Consider the following 23,805-nt stretch of genomic DNA (forward strand, 5'->3'; position numbering starts at 1 on the left):
CTTGTGAGTGAACTGGATTAAAGTGAGGCAGAATTGCACAAAGTCATCAGCCTCACTCTTCCAGTCATCAAAGCCAGGATGACTAATGATGGTCTGGGATGCAGTGGATGACCTTGACATCTTCAATGTCTGACCAAGTTGTGAGAGCTCCACAGCATCTGCTTCTGCCTCCTTCGTACCCCTTGGCACAAAGTGTTCTCATCTTTCCATTCTGCCAGGGGAAGTCTTCCCATGCTTGGGGCAGACACCCCCCTAACTCACTGACAGGTTTGCAGACTGTCAGTTACCTTCAATCTGGTTTAGTCCATCTGCCAAAATGGTTTTCAGATGTTTCATCTAAAGTTCCACTGGCAACTGGGAGTCAATGGCAGAGTTCATTAAGGGGGTAGCAGTGGGCACTGGATTTGGAGGATGACTGAGCAGCAACCTTGAAATGGACATGCTCAAGAAGTGACTTTGTGAGCACTGCAAGGTCTGGAGAGCTGCTAAGCAAATTAGCTCAGTAGCAGCTGAACCCAGGGAGGTGCCAGGACAACAACCAAGCGTCCTGCTTGACCTAGTGCAGCAGTCAAGATTGACCTGCCCAGTCAAGATACCACCACCTATAAGGAGCAAGCCCAACCGAACAACATAGCAATTTGTCCATCACCAAAGCCATGAGCAGCTGAGAGCTTCAGGAGGGCATCATATAATTTAAAAAAAAAAAAAAAAAGGACTTCCAGGGCTAGGTATTCTCCACATGTATACGTAATTACTGATGTATTTTGTATTTGAGTCCTTTCTCCCCAGGGACCTTGTGTAAGAAGAGAGTGTGCTCTTGGTTTGAAGCAAATGTACAGTATCAATTATTCTAGCTACTTAAGTCATTTTTTAGCTACGTCTGAGTCTTCAAGACCCCATTTGGGGTTTTCTTGGGAGAGATACTGGAGTGGTTTGCCATTTCCTTCTCTAGCTCATTTTGCAGATGAGGAAACTGAGGCAAAGAGGGTTAAGTGAATTTACCAGGGTGATATAACTAGTAAGTGTCTGAGGTTGGATTTGAACTCATGAAGACAAATCTTCCTGATTCCAAGCCCAGTGATGTATCTACTGTGCCACCTAGCTGCTCTGCTTAGTAATTCTGTTATGCTAACTATAGCTGCTTATTAAATATCTTTTGGAAAAAAGTTAATTCATTCTGGGGTGGCATGGTTGTTCATGGGAAACACACTAGTTGGGGCTCGTGAGCAACATGATTAATCCCTCAGGATTACTTCTAGAACCCTGAAAGAGTAGTAGCAGTAGTAACTGCCTTTTAGAGAACTGGACTACCAGTGAGAACTAAGTGGGAGAGTGGCCCCATAGGGACTGCTGTGTAAGGAACATTTTCCTAACAATCAGAGTAGTCCCAAAGTGGAATGGGCCTCTCAGGGGGAATAAGTTCCCTCTTACTGGAGATCTTCAAATGCCAATTAGATGATACTCGGTTTGGAATGTTGTACAGATGACCCTTATTCAGGTAGGAGTAAGATAAAAATGAAATCCGAGGTCTCTTCCAAGTCTAAACTTCTATGGTTCCGTGACTCGTAAATCATACACACAAGTCTTTCGTTTTTTAAAAAATATCTCTTTGAGGCATATACCTTATAATGGTATCACTGGGTCAAAGGGTATACACATTTCACTGATTTGGGAGGGGTATAGTTCCAAATTGATTTTCAGAATAGCTATATCAATCCCCAACTTCACTAATAATGTATTAGTTTGCCTATCCTCCCAAATCCCCTCCAACCATTGTTATTTTCTTTTTTGTTATTTTTGCCAATCTGATGAATTTGAGGTAGAACTTCAGGTTTGTTTTAATTTGCATTTCTCTTACTATTTGATTTAGAACATTCCCCCATATGTTTATTGATAGCTTGCTCTTCTTTTCTGTTGTTTCTTTGTTGTTGTTGTTGTTCATCCTTCATTCTTGAAGAGGACCAATGACATCAGGAGGGTGATGTCTTGACTTGCAAGTGAATTGGATTTTAGTGAGGCAGGACTGTGCAGTCATCTGCCTCACTCTCTCTTCCAGAGTCATTGGAATCCAGTGGCAAGACATAGGTCTGGACAACTGGCGATGGCCCCCTCTTTTTTGAGAAGTGATTCTTCCTATCTCTTCTTTGACCGTCTATCTATTAGGTAATGGCTTCTCTTATATATTTAAATCAGTTCCTTATAGTTCTCAGACATCAGACCTTTATTAGAAAAACTTGCAAAGATTTTTTTCCTTTTAGTTATTAACCATTTCCTTTTATTAACCATTTAAGTGCCTTGTTAGTGCAAAAGCTTTTTAATTTTATATACAAAAATGTCCATTTTTTTTCTCCTATTATCCTTTTTGTCATTTGTTTGGTCAGGAAGTCCTCCTCTATCCATAGTTGTGTATCACCTTCCCTGCCCCTCTAATTTGTTTAGGATGGAGGCTTTTATGTTTAGGTCATCTATCCATTTGGAGCTTATTGTGGTATATTCCCCTAAGAGAGAATCATTTTGGGGATGGAGGGAGGGAAGGAAGGAGAGTCTCTCCTCCCCTCCCACATCAGAAAATGACCCTGTGACCTTTTTTTTTTGAGGCAATTGGGATTTAGTGACTTGCCCAGGGTCATACAGGTAGTAATTATCTGAGGTCAAATTTGAACTCAGGTCCTCCTGACTCCAGGACCAGTGCTCTATGCACTGTGCCACCTAGCTGCCCCCTTTGCCACCTAGCTGCCTCCTCTGTGAACTTTTAAAGGTTTGGACATCCCACAGAAGATGGTAGCGGTATTCCAGGAGCAGCAGTGGCTGTTGGAGAAATTAGAAATATGGAGGAAAGGCAGGTTGAGAACTCTACAAAGACACAAACCTTCAAAACCCAGCAGAAAGCTCCATACCTAAGGAAAGCTTCATAAAGACTCCGTGAAGGGAGAAAAGTGTTTCCATCCAACCAGGAGCTGTTATTCCTCTGCCACATATTCTCTAAGCTTGATCTCAATTTCCTCCACATTCTTCATGTACTTAGTGAAGAGTATGTCCCATATTTTTAGGGATGTTTTATGCATCTGTTTTTATTAGTAGTAAATCCCCCCAACTAAAGGCTAAGTAACTCTAACTAACTGGTCAATAATGGGGAGCACACTGGTAGGGTCTCATGAGGGGCTACACTAGAAAAACGCTCCCAACACCTTAAGGTTACTCCTAGAACGTGGGGACCCAATCTGTCAGTACAAATTGGAGTTGAGAGACCTTGGGCGGGGGGGCGGTCAGGGTAGGGGAGGCTACACAGATAATTATGGTTCACATATAATTTTACAGTGACAAAATGCTTTCCATGCATTTATCTCATTTTACCTTCTCCAAAGCCCTTGTGAGAAAGTATGTAATTAACTCCACTTACCATATGAGGAAGCTGAGGTTCAGAGGTTAAATGACTCACTTCCAGTAACATGGCTAGTAATGGAGTTTCACCCAGACCTTATGATGACAAGTGTAATTAGTCCTCCCTCAAATATGGGTGTTCAGGGAGCACTACCACCTCCAGTGTGAGGGCTTGCTGAGCCCTTTTCAGGGCTGTTCATCCACCTTTGGTATCCACCTGGCACCCAACTCTCACCTGTGGCTCCAAGAAGCTGTAGCATGCACAGTGGCCACACCCCAGTAAAACCATCTTGGCAGATGGACTAAACCAGGTTGAGGATAACTGACAGGCTGCAAACCTGTTAGGGGGGTGTCTACCCAAAGCATGTGAAGACTTCCCCTGGCAAAATGGGCAGATGAGAACAATTTGTGCTGATGGCTAAATCTAGTGCTTAGAGCTTGGTCAGACATCAAAGATGCCATGGTCATCCACTGCATCCCAGGCCATCACCAGTCATCCTGACTTTTGTCTTGCCACTAGACATTGATGACTCTGGAAGAAAGAATGAGGCTGATGATTTTGTGCAATTCTGCCTCACTTTAATCCAGTTCACTCACAAGCCAAGATATCACTCCATGATGTCATTGGTCCTCTTCAAAAACAAAGGACAAACAATGATTGTGGTATATGGTGTGAGGTGGTGGTCTACTTTAAATGCTGACCTACTTTCTGGCAGACTGATTTCCTTTTTTCCCAGAAGTTTTTGTCAAATGCTTAATCTTCAGCCCATTAGTTGGGGAGGAGATGGGGGAAGGAAAGTGTCTTTGTGTTTAAAGAAAACTATGCTATTGTGTTTGTCTTCTTCTGGATTTCATGTAACCAGATCTGGTCAACTTTTTTATTTTTTTGACAAGTACCAAATAGTTTTGATGATTACTGCTATGTAGTATAGTTCGATATCTGATACTTCTAGGTTGCTTCCTCCCCACTTTTTTTTCATTATTTCCCTTGAGAATCTTGACCTTTTTTTCCTGAACATCAACTTGTTATTTTTCAGGTGTATAAAAATAACCTTTTAGTGTTTTTGATTGGTATGGCACTTAATAAATTAATTTAGATAGCACTGTAATTTTTATTATGTTGCCATGGCCCAACCATGACCAATCAATACCTCTACAATTATTCAGGTTTTGCTTTATTTCTATAAAGAGTATTTTTTTAGTGGTATTCACATAATTCTGGGGCATGTCTTGGTAGATCAACTCCTAACAGATTCCACAGATGGAATTTTTCTTTCTTTCCTTCCTTACTGTTTTTTTTTTTTTTTTTTTGTCTAGACAACAGGGTTAAGTGACCTGCCCAGGGTCACACAGCTAGTAAGTGTTATATGTCTGAGGCCAGATTTGAACTCAGGTCCTCCTGAATCCAGGGCCGGTGCTCTATCCACTATGCCACCTAGCTGCGCCCCCTTACTATTGATAGTACATAGAAAAACAGATGATTTGTGGGTAGTTTCTGTTAATTTTTAGTCAAATCTCTAGGATTTTCTAAGTAGAGTATCATCTCATCTGCAAAAAGCAATAATTTGGTTTCCTCTTTGCCTATGCTTAGTCCTTCTCTTATCTTATTGCTATGGTTAGCATTTCTACAATTATTTCAAATAATAGTGGTGATAAAGAACAGCCTTACTTTATCCTTGATATTACTGGAAAGGTCTTTAATATTTCTCCATTATAGATAATGATCATTCTTAGTTTTAGACAAATACAATTTACCAAACTAAGAAAAAGTGCATTTTTCTAGGCTTTTTATGTTTTTAACAGAAATAGATGTTGTATTTTGTAAAAAGTTGTGGGGTTTTTTCCCTGTATTTATTAATATAATTTTGTGATTATCATTCTTTGTTTATATTCCATTTTTAAGTTATTCTTGGTTGTGAGACTTTGTCTTTTGCATTTTGGAATGTGGTAAGCCAATTCTCTCTCCTTTATTGTAATTGTTGTCAAGTCTTGCCAGTGATCCCAGGTATGATTCCTTGGTACTTCAATTCTTTCTTTCTGGATGCCTGCAATATTTTTTCTTTGACCTGATGCTTTGGATTTTGGCTATGATATTTTGAGGAGTTTTCATAATATTTTTTATAGTGTTTGGCATCTTCTTCCATCTACTTATTATATCTCTAGTCTTAGTTTCTGTTTGGGGACTTTGTGCCAGGACCAAGTTCAAGCCCCTCCTTCACTTTCTGATGATTGTTCAGGCCTGTTTGGCCCTGACTTTGATTTCCTGGGCTGTTTACACTCACTCCACTTTCCCTGACGTATTTGTGTTCAGAACATTAAAAGATTTCAGTCCCTCCCATACCCCGACCTGGGAGTGTCTGGATTCATAGTGCCGTGGTCTTCAGGTCCCACTTGGATGGCTTGAGCTCTAGGCCAGAGCTCTATAGCCTTCAGATTCCCTGGTGCATCTTGGTCAGGGCACTACTGGCTCTCAGCTGGGCATCCAGGGTCATAGCAGTATAAGCTTCCAACATTCCTGGAGCTTTTCCATAAAGGCTCTTGCTGTCTGTTTAAAGCAGAAAAATCTGGAGGCTCCAACGTTGCAAGTTTCAAAAGGTCAGGAAAGCAAAACTCTAGGCATCCAGACTTTCCAGCTCAGCATGAATGTCCTGAGGAGCAAGGAGTGACCTTCAGAATTCAGCCCAGGGGTAACTGAGACAAAGACTCATCCACTAGTAATCCCGCATCTGGGGGTGAATTTGGTAGGGGAAGCCATATAGTAACAGTGCTGTGTTTCCTGCCATCTCCCTATAGATGGAGATGGTATAGAAGAAGGGGTGTGGTAGAGAAATGTTGGTACTTTTGTTCTTATATCTTCAAAGATTTATAATAACCCCAATAGCCTTCCTACCACAGTAAACAAAGAAGCCTAGGGAAGTTAAAAACTCCTGAGTCACTCTCAGGTAAGAGCAGCAGAAACCACCCAATGCCCTTTTCCCACTGGTGGGGAATTTGAATATCAATTAGTCATCAATTCTCTTGGAGTCTTTCTTCCTCTCACTGGCATGAGTTAAGACCAATCTCCAGGTTCAGCCTCCTCCCTGGCTTTCCCCAATACCTAGTCCTGCTCAATCAAGATAAAAATCCTATAAAAACCCACCAGACTTTATTGGTTTGGGAAAGGATGCCTCTTTCCCTCTAGGGCCCCAACAAGGCACCTAACTCCATCCAGGACCCTTGCAGACTGTCTTGCGTCCATTCTCCCTGACCACACTTTTTTTTTGTGAGTATTTCCCCTTCACAAAACTAGCTTGCTGTTCTTCCCTATCTTTTCACTGGCTACCCCCCAGCCTGGAACATTCTCTCTCTTCATCTCAACTCACTGATTTCACTGTCTTCCTTCACGACTGAGCATAAATCTCACCTTCTGCAAGTCTTTTCTGGAACCCAACCAGTGCTTCCTTCTGCGATTACCATCCACCTACTCCACATATATATAGATAGAATATTCTATCTATATATATATACCTACTCCACATACATATAGATAGAATACTCTATCTATATATATATATACCTACTCCACATACATATAGATAGAATACTCTATCTATATATACACCTACTCAACATATATAGAATATTCTATCTCTATATATATATACCTACTCCACATACATATAGATAGAATATTCTATCTATATATACACCTACTCCACATATATATATATAGATAGAATGTTCTATCTATATATATACACCTACTCCACATACATATATATAGATAGATAGAATATTCCATCTATATATATGTGGAGTAGGTGGATGGTTTTTTATATATATAAAAACATACTTGTTTGCATTTTGTCTCGGCAAGGACCAGGTCTTTGCTTTTATTTCAATCCTCAGTACTTAGCACAATGCCTGGCAAATATAAGTGCCTAATAAATGCTTTTGGACTGCCTGACTGAGAATCACATAACATTAGAATCTGATCACTCCTAGATCTACATATCCAGCCCTAGTCCCTAGAGTTCTCTCCCCCAACCACAAAATGCCAGTTAGAGAAGCCACCAGGTGAGATGCCTCTCCAAACTGCTCAGTGAATTCCTGGCCTTTCCATATGCAAATATTTGCCACAATATGTCTGAAAAGAGCAAAGGCTACAAAAGGTCTTAATCTCAGGATGGCTTTGCCCCACACACTTCTGAAATTTCAAACTGGATGATGTCCTGTAAGCATCTCAAACTCAGCATGTCCAAAACAGAACTCATGATCTCTTCCCCATCCCCCAAGGTATCACTTCCTGTTGCTATAGAAGGTACCTTCATTATTGTTATTATTAATATTAGCTTTGAAAGTATTATTGACTCAGTTTCCACGCAATCCATTTCATAGATGAGGAAGTTATTTTTGGGAACAAAACATCTATAGAAATGGAAAGATCGTCAGTTGAGGAAAGTGCCCCAATCATAGCAGTGTGTCACTTTTTACACATTGGTTTCCAAGTCTAAAAATAAGTGCTGATTCACCAGTCAGGCTAAAAATCTTAACAGTCTCTTCAGCCTAGATGAATGCTAAGTCTTTTGAGCCTACCACTTAAATGGCAAAGAAAAGAATCATTTTAATGATCCAAATATGTAAAATTGTTCCAGTGACTCCAACTCTATTCCAAGAAAATGGATGTCTGTAGATAAAAAGGGTACCACCATTCTTCCAAACAGCCAGGTCTAGGGGCAGTTAAGTGGCACAGTAGATAGAGCACTGGTGGTGGAGTCAGGAGGACCTGAGTTCAAATCTGGCTTCAGACACTTGATATTTACTAGCTGTGTGACACTGGGCAAGTCACTTAACCCCACTGCCCACAAAACAAAACAAAACAAAACAAAACAGAACAAAAAAACAAACAGCGAGGTCTACAACCCTGGGGACTTCCTTGTCACTCTCTCTCACCCACAATATCCAATCAGTGGCCAGATCTAGTCAAGTCTATCTCCACATGTCTCACTTCAATCCCCTTCTCTCCATTCATGGACATCACCCTTGGCCCTCCCTCTTTTGTCTTGCACCAGAACAATGGCAGCAGTCTCCTAATGGGTCTCTCTGCCTCTGGTGTCTCCTGTCTCTCTCCAATCCATCCCTCCACCCAACTGTCAAAGTGAGGAATTCCTCTGGCATGGGGCTGACCATGGCATTCTCCTGCTCAATAAACTCCGCTGGGCTTCCTCTTACCTTTAGGATCAAATATAAACCCCTCTGTTGAGTTAAAATCCTTCATATTCTGGTTCTAATCTACCTCTCCAGGCTTTTTGTACATTGCCTCTGTGGGAATATATTAAAAACCTCCTTTTTAATCCAACTAAAAATCTGAGAAATAACTATTTCTCTAACTTAAAGATCCTTTCTAGACTTTTCCCTTTATAAAAATGTAGAGGTTGAGAACAAAAAAAGAGAGGCATCTAGGTGGAGCAGTAGATAGATTGCCCGGCCTGGAGTCAGGAAGACTCATCTTTGTGAGTTCTGGCTTCAGACACTTACTTGTATGACCCTAGGCAAGCAACTTAACCCTGTTTGCCTCAGTTCCTTCATCTGTAAGATGAGTTGGGGAAGGAAATGGCAAACCACTCTAGTATCTTTGCCAAGAGAACCCCAAATGGGGTCATGGAGAGTCTAATCTGACTGAAAAACAACTTACCACCACCACCAAGAACAAAAGCCAAGGTTCTAGGGGCAGCTAGGTGGCGCAGTGGATAGAGCACTGGCCCTGAAGTCAGGAGGACCTGAGTTGAAATCTGGCCTCAGACACTTTTCACTTACTAGCTGTGTGACCCGGGCCAAGTCACTTAACCCCATTGCCTAGCAAAAAACAAAAACAAAATATTGTCTTTCAGTCAGTCAATAAATATTTATTAAGTACCTACTATGTGCCAGGTACTGTGCTAAGCAGGAGAGTGGAGAGTGAATACAAAAGACAGTTCCTACTGTCTAGGGCTGGTGCTCACACTCTGATGGGAGAGACCACTATGTACAAACGAGATACCTACAGGATAAATTAGATGAGAGAGGGCACTAGAATTAAAGAGAACTGGGAAAGGTTTTTCTTTAGAAAGTGTGGCCTTTTCTTTATTCAAGATTCCCATAGATGTTATTTATCTCAAATTGTTTTGGGGTAAAGAGAGATATGGGGGGTAGGGATGGAGGATGAGATAGGACTGTGTCAGACAGACATTTCTCTGTCTAAGCTAGAAATACTTGGGTTTAGAATAATGGTAATAAGGTTTCTGGCAGACTTGTGCCTAAAACGCAAAGCACGGCAGTCATGTTTATTTTACTTTTCCTTTGACACTTAACCTTCATGCACTGTGCAGTCTGGCCAGCTTGTGTGTTTTGTGCTATCCCTCACACACAATATTCCCATCTCCCACTTCTGTGTCTTTGCCTGGGCTGTTCCCCATGCCTGGAATACAACCCCCCTCCCATATGCCTCTTAGAATCCCTAGCCATCTTTGAAATCTTTGAAATTCAGCTGAAATAAGTGGTAAATTCTGGAGCCAGAGATTGTAGTGTGAACATTTATGCCTTGGAAAGCACCAAATGCTCTAAAAATTGATTATTTTGTTGGTTAGAGACTTAAGAAAGTGATTGAGAAAATGTTAATAATGCAGATAAATTTAAAAGGGTATTCTTTGGAAAGTCTATTGTTAAACATTTACCAGAATAGCCCTGAGCTGGGAAGGAGGGAAGGGAGGGAGGGGGAGAAATTTTAAAACTCAGAATCTTATGGAAGTGAATGTTGAAAACTAAAAATAAATTAATTTAAAGAAAAAGAACAGCCATGAGCTTAAATGCTACTTCCTGATTCTTAATTGATATACCCCTTCCCCACTTACATGGGGAGGCAGTCTCCTGTATGATAATAATTGCATCTCACTGTATTTCTGAATCCCCTTTACTGAGGATCTCAATGTGTATTGATTGATTGACTTTAGAAGATGGAAGGAATGTCAGGACTGGGGGTGGGGTGTGGGAGACCTTAGAGCTCATGTAGTCCAACTACCTCATTTGACAGATAGGGAAGTTAAAACCTAAAGAGGTGATGATTTACCTTTTTAAACTTTATTTTAATTAGGCTTTTTTTTTTTGGTCTGTGTTTTCTTTCACAATGTGACTAATATGGAAATATTTTTGCATGACTGCACGTATATAACCTGTATCAAACTGCTTGCCTTCTGAACAAGGGGGAAGGGGAGGGAGACAGGGAGAGAATTTGGAATTCAAAAATTTTAAAAACAAATATTAAAATGGTTTTTATATGTAATTGGGGAAAAATAAAATATTAAATTTTTTTAAAAGAGGTGATGATTTGCAAGATGAGCAGCAAAATCCAGACTCCAAATCCTTGTGCTCTGCCCCCCAGGTCAGCGATATTTCTATTGCACCGAGACACTGATTAAACTCACCTTTAAATTAAGCTCGGGAGGCCGAGGCTGCCAAAACAGATGCATCTTTAAGGCCAAACAAGGGCAGTCTGAGTTGTTTAAAAGGGAATAATCTAAAGTTGAGAAAATACAAAGGTAAAATGAAGAATGGTTACAACAGAACTCCAACGGGATGTGAAGTGTTAAGTGTAATCACATGCTCTCCCTCTGCCTCTGTGAAGCAGCTAGGTGGCGCCATAGTGCACAGAATACTGGGCCTGGAGTTGGGAAGGTCTGAGTTCAAATGTTGCCTCAGACACTTCTCAGCTGTGTGACCCTAGGCAAGTTTCTTAACTGTTCTCAGCCTCAAGTTTTCCCAACTGTAAAATGGGGATAGCAGCCAGGGTTGTTGTGAGGATCAAATGAGACATTTTTGTAAAGCGCTTAGCACAGTGTATGTACTTAATAAATACTGTCATCTTCCTCCCTTCTCTTCCTCTTCTCATTGGTTTGCTGGTTTACCTGAAAACCTACAGCTAAGACAAAACATTCATCCTGAAGAAACAGGCCTGAAACCAACTGAGCCTCGGATTAGGATTTTATTGGCTTTCCAGCTGGAAGAGTCCGTAAACATCATTCATTAGGTCCAACCTCTTTTATTTCACAGAAGAAGAAATAGCTGGGATTGCATTTGGGAAAATGAACAGATGCAAACTGCTTCTAGATGTCTCACCTCTGACGTGTCCTGGCTGTGTGACCTTGGGCAAGTCACTTAGCTCTAAACAGATCCCTACAGTTTCAGAACAGGTGCTGATTTACATTGATAGAAGGAGTTTGCTCATCCAGGAATTCCCTAGACTGACAAAATAGCAGGTCTAGTCCCGATCCCTTATCCCTATTCTCCTGTTGAAAATGTAGGGATGGGCTTGGATAGACTTAGCTCCTCTCAGCAATGCAAGGATCTAAGACAACTCCAAAAGACTCATGATGGAAATTGCTATCCACATCCAGAGAAAGAACTATGGAGTCTGAATTCAAATAGAAGCATTCTATTTGCTCTCCTTTTATTGTTTTGTTTTGTTTCGTCTTTCTCGTGGTTCCTCCCATTAGTTCTAATTCTTCTTTTCATCAAGACTAATGGGAAAATATGCTTAATATGAATGTGTAAGTAGAGCCTATATCAGATTGCATGCCATTTTGGAGAGGTGGGAGGAGAGAGAGGGGAAGAAAATTTAAAACTCAAAATCTTATGGAAGTGAATGTTGAAAACTAAAAATAAATTAATTCAAAAAAAGAAGCTGAAAACAAACAAACAAAAAAAAGGCCAACCTTCCTTTGAACACTTACAGTCATGGGGAACTCACTGCCTTCCAAGGCAGCCCATTCCACTTTGGGAGAGCTGTAAGACATGTCTATAAATAATTATAAAACATATCAGAATGCAGTAAGTGCATAAGAGGAATACTTCCTTCCATGTAACCAGATGAGGGAAAGGTCACTTTGAGCCAAGGGCAGCTGTGCGGTTAGTACCATCATTCCCACTCTCCCTCCCCTCAATTGCCAGGGCTGTACCTGATCCTTTACAGCTGAAGTGAAGGACCTTGGAAATAGGAGTAGGTGGAAAAATGGTACCAAGAGCAGACCCCCTATTCTGTCCTTTCCCAACAACTTTTGAGGGCCAAGGGATATAGAGGTGAACTATACTTCTGTCCTCTGACAGGATACCCCGGGAGCTCCAATTGTATATACAGTCAATGCTTAACAAATGTTTATTAAATTACATTGAATTTAATTGTAGATAGTGGGTTAAGGGAGTATCGAGGGCAAGTTAAAATGGAGTGCATGATTAAGCAGCCCAGAGGGCCTCTGAACATTTCTGAAGGGTTGATGTTGACACTGACCTGAGGGAACCATGACTCACCTATCTCCCGCTGGTGGTAAATGATTGAAAGTCTTGGCCCTGTTGCATTACCAGAAGATGCTCTTTCCAGTTCCACATAGAAGGTGCCATCTTTAGTGTGAATGATGCCTTCAAACAGACCATAAATGATGGAACCGTGGCAGGAAGAGCCTGGTTCATCTGTTAAGGGACATTGGAGAAATTCAGATGTTGTTGCCATGCTATTTTATGGAGAACTTGTGAAAGACACACTGAACCCATGAGAATTGGCACATCTGGCTACCGGATCTGTCCCAGGTGGATTTCTTGGAACAGTGGGAAGGACTGGTAGGACTTCTTTGAAGACCTCACTGTTTTCCTCCCTAAAAAATGACACCTCCTGGGGGCAGCTAGGTGGTGCAGTGGGTAGAGCACCGGCCCTAGAGTCAGGAGGACCTGACTTCAAATCCAGCCTCAGACACTTGACACACTAGCCATGTGACCTTGGGCAAGTCACTTAACCCCATTGCCTAAAAAAAAAAAAAAAAAAAAAGACACCTCTTCTGTGGCTGAGCACACACCTGACTATTGTACCCTTTGAACAGCGTGTAGGCATATTACATGAACTGACAATTCTGGGATCAAACTCTACTCAGTATCAAGACAGGATTAAGAGAAACTAGGCCCTCTTCCCAAACAACAACTACCACCAACAGTTACAACAGAGGTCAGTTTGTAACTCCCAGTTCAGATTCATCTAGAACATGGTCCACAAAGAAAAGCCATAGGGTGCCCTCTTCTCCCTGCCATAGTATTTCTCCTGCTTCTTGAAGAATATACCTCTGCTCCTTTTATATTGTCTGCTAATTTACTTGATTCTACTTTAAGTGCTAAGGGGTTTATGCAGGAGTGTGCTGGAGTTAGCTCTAACCAGCACTTGAGGGTTTTCAGTATGAGCATTTACACTTTAGAAATTGGCACATTGCTACAAAATCAGGACTTGATTTATTGTTTGGTTGATTTCTAGACTTAAGAAAATGTTGATGATGGAGATTAAACTGAAAAATGTATTGTGTATGTTTTTCTCCTGGAAAGATGGTTGTTAAACATTTACCAACATACCCTTGGTTTTATGCAAGATGCTTTATTTCTTATTCTGCATGCTTATTTTATTGTTTGGCTTTATTGTTGATTAGTAAGTTTATTATTAAAATGTTAAATTAAAAGAATTATAATCTTTTATGCAGTGAGCTAATTAGGGTGGTAGGAAACAAACAAATTTTTTCAAGGCCAAATTAGAGACAAAAGAAATACAACAGAACAAAGAACATTTTCCGTATGTCCCTGATACAGGAAAGTGTCTGTGTGTGTGTGTGTGTGTGTGTGTGTGTGTGTGTGTGTGTGTGTGTTGGGGTGGGAGGTGAGGGGGATAATTATAACGATGTATTTGGTGGTTTGGAGAAAAATATGAAAACTGAAGAGTAGAGTTATGAACTCTAACCAACCATGATTCTAGAGGACTGATGATATAAAGTGCTGCCCATCTCAGGATAGAAAGGTGATAGACTAATATTCAGAAGTCTCCCATTAGACTGAGAGCTCCTTGAAACATGGGCTGTTTTGTTTTGTCTTGTTTTACTTTTCTTTGTGTTCCCATGCTTATTACAGTGCCTGACACACAGTAGGTGCTTGTTGAGGACCTATATGTGCAAAAAAGTTTAGCAGCTTTCTTTAGTGGTAGCAAATGTCAACCTTCAGAGTTTGGTCTAAAAAGACAAAAAAATTAGGACAAACCCCAGAGTTTGGTCTAAGAAGAGACAAACAAGATTAAGTCAACCTCCAGAGTTTTCTGTAAAAAGACTCAAATAGGGGCAGCTAGTTGGCACAGCACATAGAGCACCGGCCCTGGATTTGGGAGGACCTGAGTTCAAATCCGGCCTCAGACACATAACACTCACTAGCTGTGTGACTCTGGGCAAGTCACTTCACCCCATTGCCTCACCAAAAAAAAAAAAAGACTCAAATGAAATTAATTAATATGTACTGTTTATTCCCTTTAAGCCAGTGAAAACACACATGTGGGAATCAGAATAGTTTGACTCAAAGAAAGGTCAGTTGAAGGAGTCTTTCATCCACAGAGTAAGGAGGTACCCCCTCCTTCCTCCCCACCCCCAACTCAGGATGCCTGTGTCAGCCAAAATTATAGCTTCCATATCTGTCACCCATAAACATGGAAGTATTATAAAACATGGACATCAAAATAGGATAGTGTCCATAAAATATCAAGATAAGGAAAGTCCCATTATTCAAGAGAGTCAGTCATCATCAGTCATAACAGAAGAATGCTCCTGATCAGCTTCATCCAGCCTTGTTGCTGACACAGAAAAGAGTATTTTGGGTTCACTCAGAGAGCATGCAAAGCATTATACTAGGTTAATTCAGAGTGGGCAAAAATATCTTTCTCCTGATTGGCCAGTCCAGGTTTTTTGTCTTTTTTTCAGGCGATGGGGGTGCTTAATCTGGCTTAGGGGGTTTACACAAAGAACTGGAAACTGAGAGTATGCTCATTGATTGGGGAATGGCTGAACAAATTGTGGTATATGATTGTGATGGAATATTATTGTGCTATCAGAAATGACATGCAGAATGCTTTTAGAAAAACCTGAAAAGACATATATGAACTGATGCAAAGTGAAGTGAACAGAACCAGAAGAACATTGTACACAGGAACAGCAATACTGTAATAATGATCAACTGTGAAAGACTTAGCTACTCTGATCAATATAATGATCTAAGACAATTCTGAAGGACTTATGATGAAAAGTGCGATCTACTTCCAGAGAAAAAACTGATGGAGTCTGTAGCAACCCATCACCAAGAGGATAAAATAGAAGCTCCTCTACCTGGCCTAACCCTTCACAATATGGCTCCAGTCTCTTTTTCTAGATTAATTTCCCATCAACCCTCTTTTTGCACTTGCTGGTCCAGACAAACTGTCGCAGGCACTGGCCAGCTTCCTCCCTGCTTCTGCACACCACTTCTGGAACGTTCTCCCTCCTCACGACTGCTGCCTTTCAGAATTCCTTACTTCCTTCCAGGCTTCAAAAGCAAAGGTGACTCAGGGTCCGCTCCCTACATGAGGCCTATCCTGGTCTCCCCAGCTCTCGGCAATTGCTCCCCGACTTCAAATTACTTTGTATTCCTTAAAATATACTTTGTATTCACTCATCCATGAACACACTGTACCCTCCCCCGGTAGAATATAGGCTCCCAGGGGCAGCTAATTAGGGTGGTAGGAAACAAACAAATTTTTTCAAGGCCAAATTAGAGACAAAAGAAATACAACAGAACAAAGAACATTTTCCCTCCCAGATGCAGGGGATAGAGCTCTGGCCTTGGAGTCAGCAGGACCTGAGTTCAAATCCAGTCTCAGACACATGACACTTACTAGCTGTGTGACCCTGGGCAAGTCACTTAACCCCAATTGCCTTACCAAAAAAAAGGCAAAAAAAAAAAAAAAAGAATATAGTTTCCTATAAGGCAGATACTGTTTCATTTCTGTCTTCATATAATTCTGGTGCCCAGCACAGTACCTGACATATAATGGACATTTAATAAATGCTTGTTGAATTGAACTGAACGTGTACCAAAGAGTTACATTATCAAGGGAGGGATAGAGTTTATCTAACATTTCTGTTAGATGTACTGTCAATCAATCAGCATGTATATATTAAGCACTTATTAGGACTGGGAAGGCAGTGACACCTGGTGGGAGGTGGGGGGTGGGACCAAGGTGGTGATGAGGACCAGAAAAGGCTTCTTATAGAGGGAAGTGCTTAAGCCTGAGTTTTAAAGCTAAGCAGGGACTCCAAGCACAGTGAGGAGGGAGCGTACTCCAGGTATGAGAGAACTGCAAAGGTAAAGAGGCAGGAGATGGAGAATTGTGGGTAAGGAACAGCAAGTAGGCCAGTATGTTTAGACCTCAAAGGAGGGTTAGAGGAGTAATGTCTAAGAACACTAGAGTTATAGGAAGCCTTATCCAGAGAGGAGTTTATATTATACATATTACAAATTATAATCATATATAAAATATGTGTAATTTTAAATATATAATTATAAATTATTATAATATAAATATATTATAAATAAATATATAAATATCAAACAAAAGATTTCCTATTTGATCCCAGTGGTAATAGGGCATTATTGAAGTTTATTGCATGACAAGTTAGAGGAGCATCAGGGAGGGAAGGAGAGGTGAAGGGGTCGTCATGGTCCTATTTGTAATTTAAAAGAAGTGGAGAGAGACAGGAGGTGAGGGGACCAATTAGAAGAATATTATAAATGTACAGTCAAGAGGCAATGATGACCTGAACTCGGGTGCTTATTGTCTAAGCAGAGGGAAGGGGACATACACAAGAGATGTTTTAGAGATAGAAAGAATCGTTGGCAGATGATTGGCTATAAGAGATGAGGATGAGGAGGCAGGGATGTGGTGCCTTTGACAGTAATAGGGAAGTTCAGAAAAGGGGTAGATTTAGGGGAAAGATAGAGTTCTGTTTTAGACATACTGAGTTTGAGATGTCTCCTGGACGTCCAGGTTGAAATGTCCAATAGGTAACTGGTGACGAAGAACTTAAGCTTAGGAAGAAGAGTAGGGCTGGATATAGAGATCTGGGAGTCATCTGCATGGAGATCATGAATTGATTGATGAGGTCACCAAGTGAGAGAGTATTGAGAAAGAAGGGAAGAAAGCTCAGGATAGAGCCCTGGGGGACACACACAGTAAGTGGGCATGACGGAGCCCTGGGGGACACACACAGTTAGTGGGCATGACGGAGCCCTGGGGGACACACACAGTAAGTGGGCATGACGGAGCCCTGGGGGACACACACAGTAAGTGGGCATGACGGAGCCCTGGGGGGATAACACAGTTAGTGAGCTTGACATGCATGATAAGCCAGCAAAGAAGATTGAGAAGTAGTAGGCAGAAAGGAGAACCAGAAGCAATAAATCAATAAACATTTTCTAAGTGCCTACTATGCACCAACATGGTGCTAAGTCCTGATACAAAAAGAGACAAGAGAATCCTTGCCCTCAAGGAGCTTACAATCTACTGTGGGAGACAACATGCAAACAAATACATACAAAGCAAGTTATGTGCAGGATAAAAAAGAAATAATTAACAGAGGGAAGGCATGAAAATTAAGAGGGATTAGGGAAGACTTTCAGTAAAAGATAGAATTTTAGTTGGTACTTAAAGGAAGCCAGGGAGGTTAGGAGGCAGAGTGTAGGAGGGAGAGCATTCCAGGCTTAGGGGACAGTCAGAGACAATGAACAGAGCAGCGTCAGAAAAACCCAGAAAAGGGGAACTATCCAGGAGGAAAAGCTAGTTGACAGTATCAAATGCTGTGGAAAGGTCAGGTAGGACAAGGACTACGAAAAAGCCATTAGATTTGTCAGTTAGGAGAGCCCAGTTTCAGTTGAGTGATGAGGTCAGAAGCCAGCGAAAGCACTGAGGAGAGATGGCTTTTTCTAGGAGTATGGAATTTAAAGAGCAGTGTCTTCTAAGGAACAAGGGAAGGCAGGGTCTTCATTTCTGCTCCCACTTCCAAGGGCTTTGCTCCTCTGCTCTCCCTTCTTAGGCACTGATGATGGTAGTTCCCAAGGTGGACTGACATCTGTGCTGGAGCCCAGGAGCTGGGCTTTGAATGAAAGGAAACTCTTACCTCTCAGCTCTCCAGAATAAAGGAAAGACACATTGAAAGAGTTGGGGCGTCTCATCCCGGTGAGCTCAAAGTCTTTGGAGAAGATGCTGTCGTCATGTTTCAGGCTGAGTTTGAAAGTCCTGGAAGGCCCAAAGAAAGGACCCCACAATGTCAGTGCCTTTACCTTAGTCCCCCTAGTTCTTGGCAGAGACTGGGGGGGTGGGGTGGAATCCTAGGGATCATAAGACTTAAGAGCTGGAAGGGACCCACTCAGTTTACAGATGAAGAAATGGAGACCAACAGAGGCTGAATGGTTTGCCCAAGGTTACACAGCTAGAAAGTGTCTGGGGGAGCAGCTAGGTGGCGCAATGGATAGAGCACCGGCCCTGAAGTCAGGAGGACCTGAGTTCAAATCCCGCCTCAGACCAAACACTTGACACTTACTAGCTGTGTGACCCTGGGCATGTCACTTAACCCCAATTGCCTTAAAAAATAAAATAAAAACTCTGGTCTAAAAAAAAAATGTGTCTGAGGCCAAATCTGGACACGGATCTTCCTGACTCCAAGCTCAATCCTCTATCCACTGTGCCTTATAGCTAGCTCTCTGCTCCTGGGCCTTGCCATCAGCCTGTTACTGCACCCTTAAGACCTCTGGGCTTTTCTAGATAGAACTGAACTCTTAGATGTGTTCTCTCTCTCCAGTTTGAATGTGAGTGAGCCCCTTGAGAGCTTAATCATTTTGATCTTTTTATTTATATCATTTTATTTATATTCCCCACACTTAGTACATAGTAACATTTAATTAATGCTTTTTCATTTATTCATTCAAAGAATACTGAGCCAGGTCTCCTGGGTCCTAGGCCTGGGTCAGTTCAGTTCAATTCAGTTCAACTTAATTCAACAAGCATTAAATGTCTAACATGTGTAAGGCACTATACTCGACATTAGGGCTACAGAGATGAAAACTGAAACAGGCCTCAATCTCAAGGGGCTCACATTCTACTGGGAGGACACTTCATGCACAAAGATGAAAATATAAGGTGATTTAAGAAGGGAGAGACTATAAACTGGGGGATCAGGGCAGGCTTTAAGGAGCAGGGGCCATCTCCGCTGAACCTTGAAAGGAGATGAGGATTTTTGCAGGCTGAGATGAAAACAGGGTCTATATCTATGTATGACCTCAGACAAGTCACTTCTCTTCCCTACACCTCATTTTCCTTCTCTGTAAAATGAGAGGATTTGGCTAATTTGTCTCAAAAGTTCCTTTTAACAATGGCAAGTCACATCTGAAATTGCATAGCTTCAGTCACACTTTAGCTTGGCAAGAGCGTGGATGGCTCAGGGCAGCCTGTCCCCACTGCTAGTGAAAAGAGCTCAAGATACTCTCCCTTCTGATGGTGGATCAGGAATGCTATTCTTATGTACAAAGGGGTAGCTCAAGTGAGTAAACAAATTGAATCTCATTGCACCTTGAGACAAGGAAAAGCCTCACTGAGCTCATGATGAAGCGGAATTGTAAACACAGGACCTATTTGATCACAAGGGTAATAGGGAATTAAGGAAGTTTCTTTTATGGGGGGGGGCAAGAAGGGAAGGAGAGGTGAAGAGGTTGTCATGGTCCTATTTGCAATTTGAAAGAATTGCTCGGGGCAGCTAGGTGTCACAGTGGATAGAGCACCAGCTCTGGATTCAGGAGGACCTTAGTTCAAATCTGACCTCAGACACATAACACTTACTAGCTGTGTGACCATGGGCAAGTCACTTAACCCCATTGCCTAGTCAAAAAAAAAAAAAAGAATTGCTCCAGCAGCTGAGTGTAGGATGGCTTGAAATGGAGAGACAGGAGGCAAGGGGACCCATTAGAAGCATATTACAATTGTACAGCAAGGGGCAATGATGACCTAAAGTAGGGTGGTGGTCGTATGAGTTGAGGGAAAGGGACCTACGTGAGAGATGTTTTGGAGATAGAAACAACAATGTCTGGCAAATGACTGGTAATATGGGATGAGGATGAGGAGTCAGGGATGATGTTTATTTCCAGCCTGAGGGACTGGAAGGATGTGCCCTGCTTTGAGCCTGGACTTCCTCATCTATAAAATGAGAGTTTGGGACTAAAATTTAAGGATTCTTAACTTGGTTTGTGTCTAGGACCTCTGTGGAAGGCTGGAGCCCATGGACCCCTTCTCAGAATAACATTTTTAAATGCACAAAATAAAATTAGTAGGATTACAAAGAAACCAATTTCTTTGACAACCATGTCTCAATTTTATTGTCAAAATATGAAAAACAAGTAATGGGCCCCAGAACTGGATAAGCTTTAAAGTCTCTGCTAGCTCTGATGTCCTAATATTCCATGATTCCACTCCTGGTGGAAGGAAGGGGCTGCTGGTGCCTATAATGGGGACCACATAGGGTCACCCAGGTAGAAGAACTACTCAAATATCGGGGGTTGTTTCTGAAGCACCACCGACCTTTGATACGCTTGGAAATCAAGCTGGACTGGCTGTTCCACTTTGTTGGCAGCTCTCTGGGTCCTCCAGAGCTCTCCCTCCAAGGCAGCCCTGTTGTATGAGACTTGCTCGTGGTATCGGATAAATGGTCTGGAGCATCCTCTCTGGTCTCCTAATGAGGATGGAAACGTAAATATCTTTAAAGTGTTTATAGACTTAGAGATTGATAAAATTTCAGGGCCAGAAGGGACCATGGATACTACATCAAAGAATGTTGGACCTGGGCAAAACTACAGAATGTCAGAGCTGAAAGTAACCTTAGAATTTTTTGATGTTGGACCTTTATTTTCAAGGAGGACCAATAACATTATGGGGTCATGTCTTGATATGTGTGTGAATGTATGTATGTGTGTGTGTTTGTGTGGGTGTGAATGTGTGTGTGTGAGTGTATGTGTTTGTATGTGAGTGTATGTGTATGTGTGTGTGTTTGTGTGTGAGTGTGTGTGTTTGTGTGTGTATGTTTGTATGTGTGTGAATGTGTGTGTGAGTGTATGTGTATGTAAGTGTGTGTGTTTGTGTGGGTGTGAATGTGTGTGTGAGTGTATGTGTGTGTGTATGTGTAAGTGTGTGTGTGAGTGCATGTGTGTGACTGTGTGTGTTTGTGTGTGTGTGTGTGTGTTTGTGTGTGTAAGAATTGGATTCAGGTGAGGCAGAGTTGTACAAAGTCATCAGCCTAACTCTGTCTTTCAGAGTCCTCAAAATCCAGTGGCAGGACAAAAGTCAGGATGACTGCTGATGGCCCGGGATGCAGTGGATAACCTTGGTGCCTTTGACATCCTACCAAACTCTAAGCACTCCACAGTGCCCGCTTCAGCCACCTTCATGGCCCATTGGCACAAATTGTTCTCAGCTGCCCATTTTGCCGAGGGAAGTTTTTGCATGCTTGGGGGGGGGGGGGGTAGGCATCACCCTAACTCACTGAGTGCTTGGCTGATTTAGCCCAGCTGCCAGGACAGTTTTACCAGAGTGTGGCCATTGCACATGCTACAGCTTCTGGGAGCCCCAGGTGAGAGTTAGGCACCAGGTGCACACCAAAGCACATGAGCAGTCCTGAAAAGGCTTCGGCAGCCCTCACACCAGAGGTGCTAGTCCTCCCTAAACACCCCACAATTCCTTACAAGCCAGCTTCTAGCCTCACTCCACCAAAACTGCTCTCTCCAAAGTTCTTAATGACTTCTTACTTGCCAAATCCAATGACCTTTTCTCTGTCCTTATTCTCCTTGACCTCTCTGCAGCCTTTGACCCTGTTGATCACCCACTTCTCTTTGATCCTCTCTTTTCACGAGGTTTTTGAGATGCTAAGTGGGAGGGACAATTAGAACATAGAATATCAGAGCTGAGAGACCTCTTGGGACATAGAATGTCACAGCTAGAAGGGTCTTTGGAACACAGAATGCCAGAGCTGGGAGAACCCTTAGAACATAGACTGTCCAGGGTTGAAGGGGCCTTTCCAATACTCCAGACTTAGAAGGGGCCTCAGAGACCATCTAGCCCAATCCTTACCTGATCAGGACCTCACTATGTCTCAACACACTCCGTTTCACTTTTAGAGAGCTATACTTAAGTTTGCCTTTCCATTGAACCCAAAATCTTTTTTGTTTGCCTGTCAGTGTATCCTATTGGCCAGGCTAGGGCTGAGTCTTCCTGAAAGTTTTACTTTGAACCTACCTGCTGGGAAAAAAAGAAAAAAAAAAGGCTATTGAGCCCCAAGGTTCCAGAAAAGGAAGTCTCATCTTACTGGCTTTACAGCCTGGAGGGACTTTTAAGTCACTGAGTCATAGGGTCATAAAATTAGAGCTGGAAGGGAACTGATACATCATTTAGTCCAAGCCCACTATTTTAGAGATGGGGCATCCAAGATCCAGAGAGGAAAGTGATTTTTCTCAAGGCCACTGAAGAAGTTAGAAGCCAAGTCAGGATTTACATTCAGGTCCCCTTACTTCAAACTCAGTGCCTCTACCATGCAGGTCTCCCTCTCCTCTGGAGGAGGAAATGGGTCCTGAATAGGGAAGCCACTTGCCAACAAGTAGGAGAGGGAGGATTAGAATCCCAGTCCTTCTGGGCCCAAATTCCATATCATTTCCACTATGCCACATGAAAATCCTGTTTCCTGCTCCTGCACATAGACATCACTTCTTTGAATAAATCAGTCATAACTGGACTGGCTGCCCCAGCTCCCACATTCTTAGAGAAACTCTACTCTTTCAGGTAGTGGGCATCTAGGTGGAGCAGTAGATAGATTGCAGGGCCTGGAGTCAGGAAGACTTATCTTTGTGAGTTCAAATCTGGCCTCAGACACTTACTAGGTGTGTGACCTTGGGCAAGTCATTTAGCCCTGTTTGCCTCAGTTTCCTCCTCTATCAAATGAGCTGGAGGAGGAAATGGCAAATCACTCTAATACCTTTGCCAATAAAACCCCAGAATCGGTCATGAAAGATGGAAAAAGGACTGAACAACAACTCTCCCAGGAACCCAAAAGATGCCCTGAGGCACCTCACTCCCCAAGTCAGCAAAAGCAATTCCTGTCTGACTCACTTCTCTAGCAGACAGATCATAGCTCCCTCTAGTAGGGCAGGTTCCCTCTACTAGGTTTCTGGAAAAGACTACAGAAGAGTTCTAATGGCCTCCTCAGACCCTTTGTCATGTCCAGCCACCAAAAAGAAGTGAAGAAGCCAGGAGTCTCACCTGAACTAGAAGCTTGTGATGCAGAGATGTGTAATACCAAGAGGAAAGAGGCAGATTTGAGCACAGCCATGGGCGATCTCACTGGGACTGTCTTCCTTGGAAGAAATAGATTCTTTATTGCCACATCATAATTAAGACAGAACATGGATGCTCCTACCCTGCAAATTGTGCTGTGAATGGTGATCATTCAGCAGCCTTCTTGTCTCTGGCCCTCCATGTCTATCTGGATCCACCTCTGTCTCTGT

General features: G+C 42.2%; 1 protein-coding gene across 2 annotated transcripts in view; it reads right to left on the bottom strand.

Moving 5' to 3' along the window:
* The window catches only part of LOC114034981 (disintegrin and metalloproteinase domain-containing protein 10-like), a 55,104-nt gene extending 31,299 nt beyond the window's left edge, over nucleotides 1-23,805 (bottom strand). For both annotated transcript variants that reach the window (XM_027850855.1, XM_027850854.1), the window contains exons 1-5: nucleotides 23,561-23,805; nucleotides 20,837-20,987; nucleotides 18,387-18,505; nucleotides 12,700-12,858; nucleotides 10,821-10,912 (exon numbers count right to left, since the gene is read on the bottom strand). In XM_027850855.1, the coding sequence (XP_027706656.1) occupies nucleotides 10,821-10,912; nucleotides 12,700-12,858; nucleotides 18,387-18,505; nucleotides 20,837-20,987; nucleotides 23,561-23,747 (708 nt within the window). In that variant the 5' untranslated portion in view covers nucleotides 23,748-23,805. The remainder of the gene's footprint in view (nucleotides 1-10,820; nucleotides 10,913-12,699; nucleotides 12,859-18,386; nucleotides 18,506-20,836; nucleotides 20,988-23,560) is intronic.

The sequence above is a fragment of the Vombatus ursinus genome, unplaced genomic scaffold (assembly GCF_900497805.2).
Source record: "Vombatus ursinus unplaced genomic scaffold, bare-nosed wombat genome assembly UNPS02009173.1, whole genome shotgun sequence".
NCBI lineage: Eukaryota > Metazoa > Chordata > Mammalia > Diprotodontia > Vombatidae > Vombatus > Vombatus ursinus.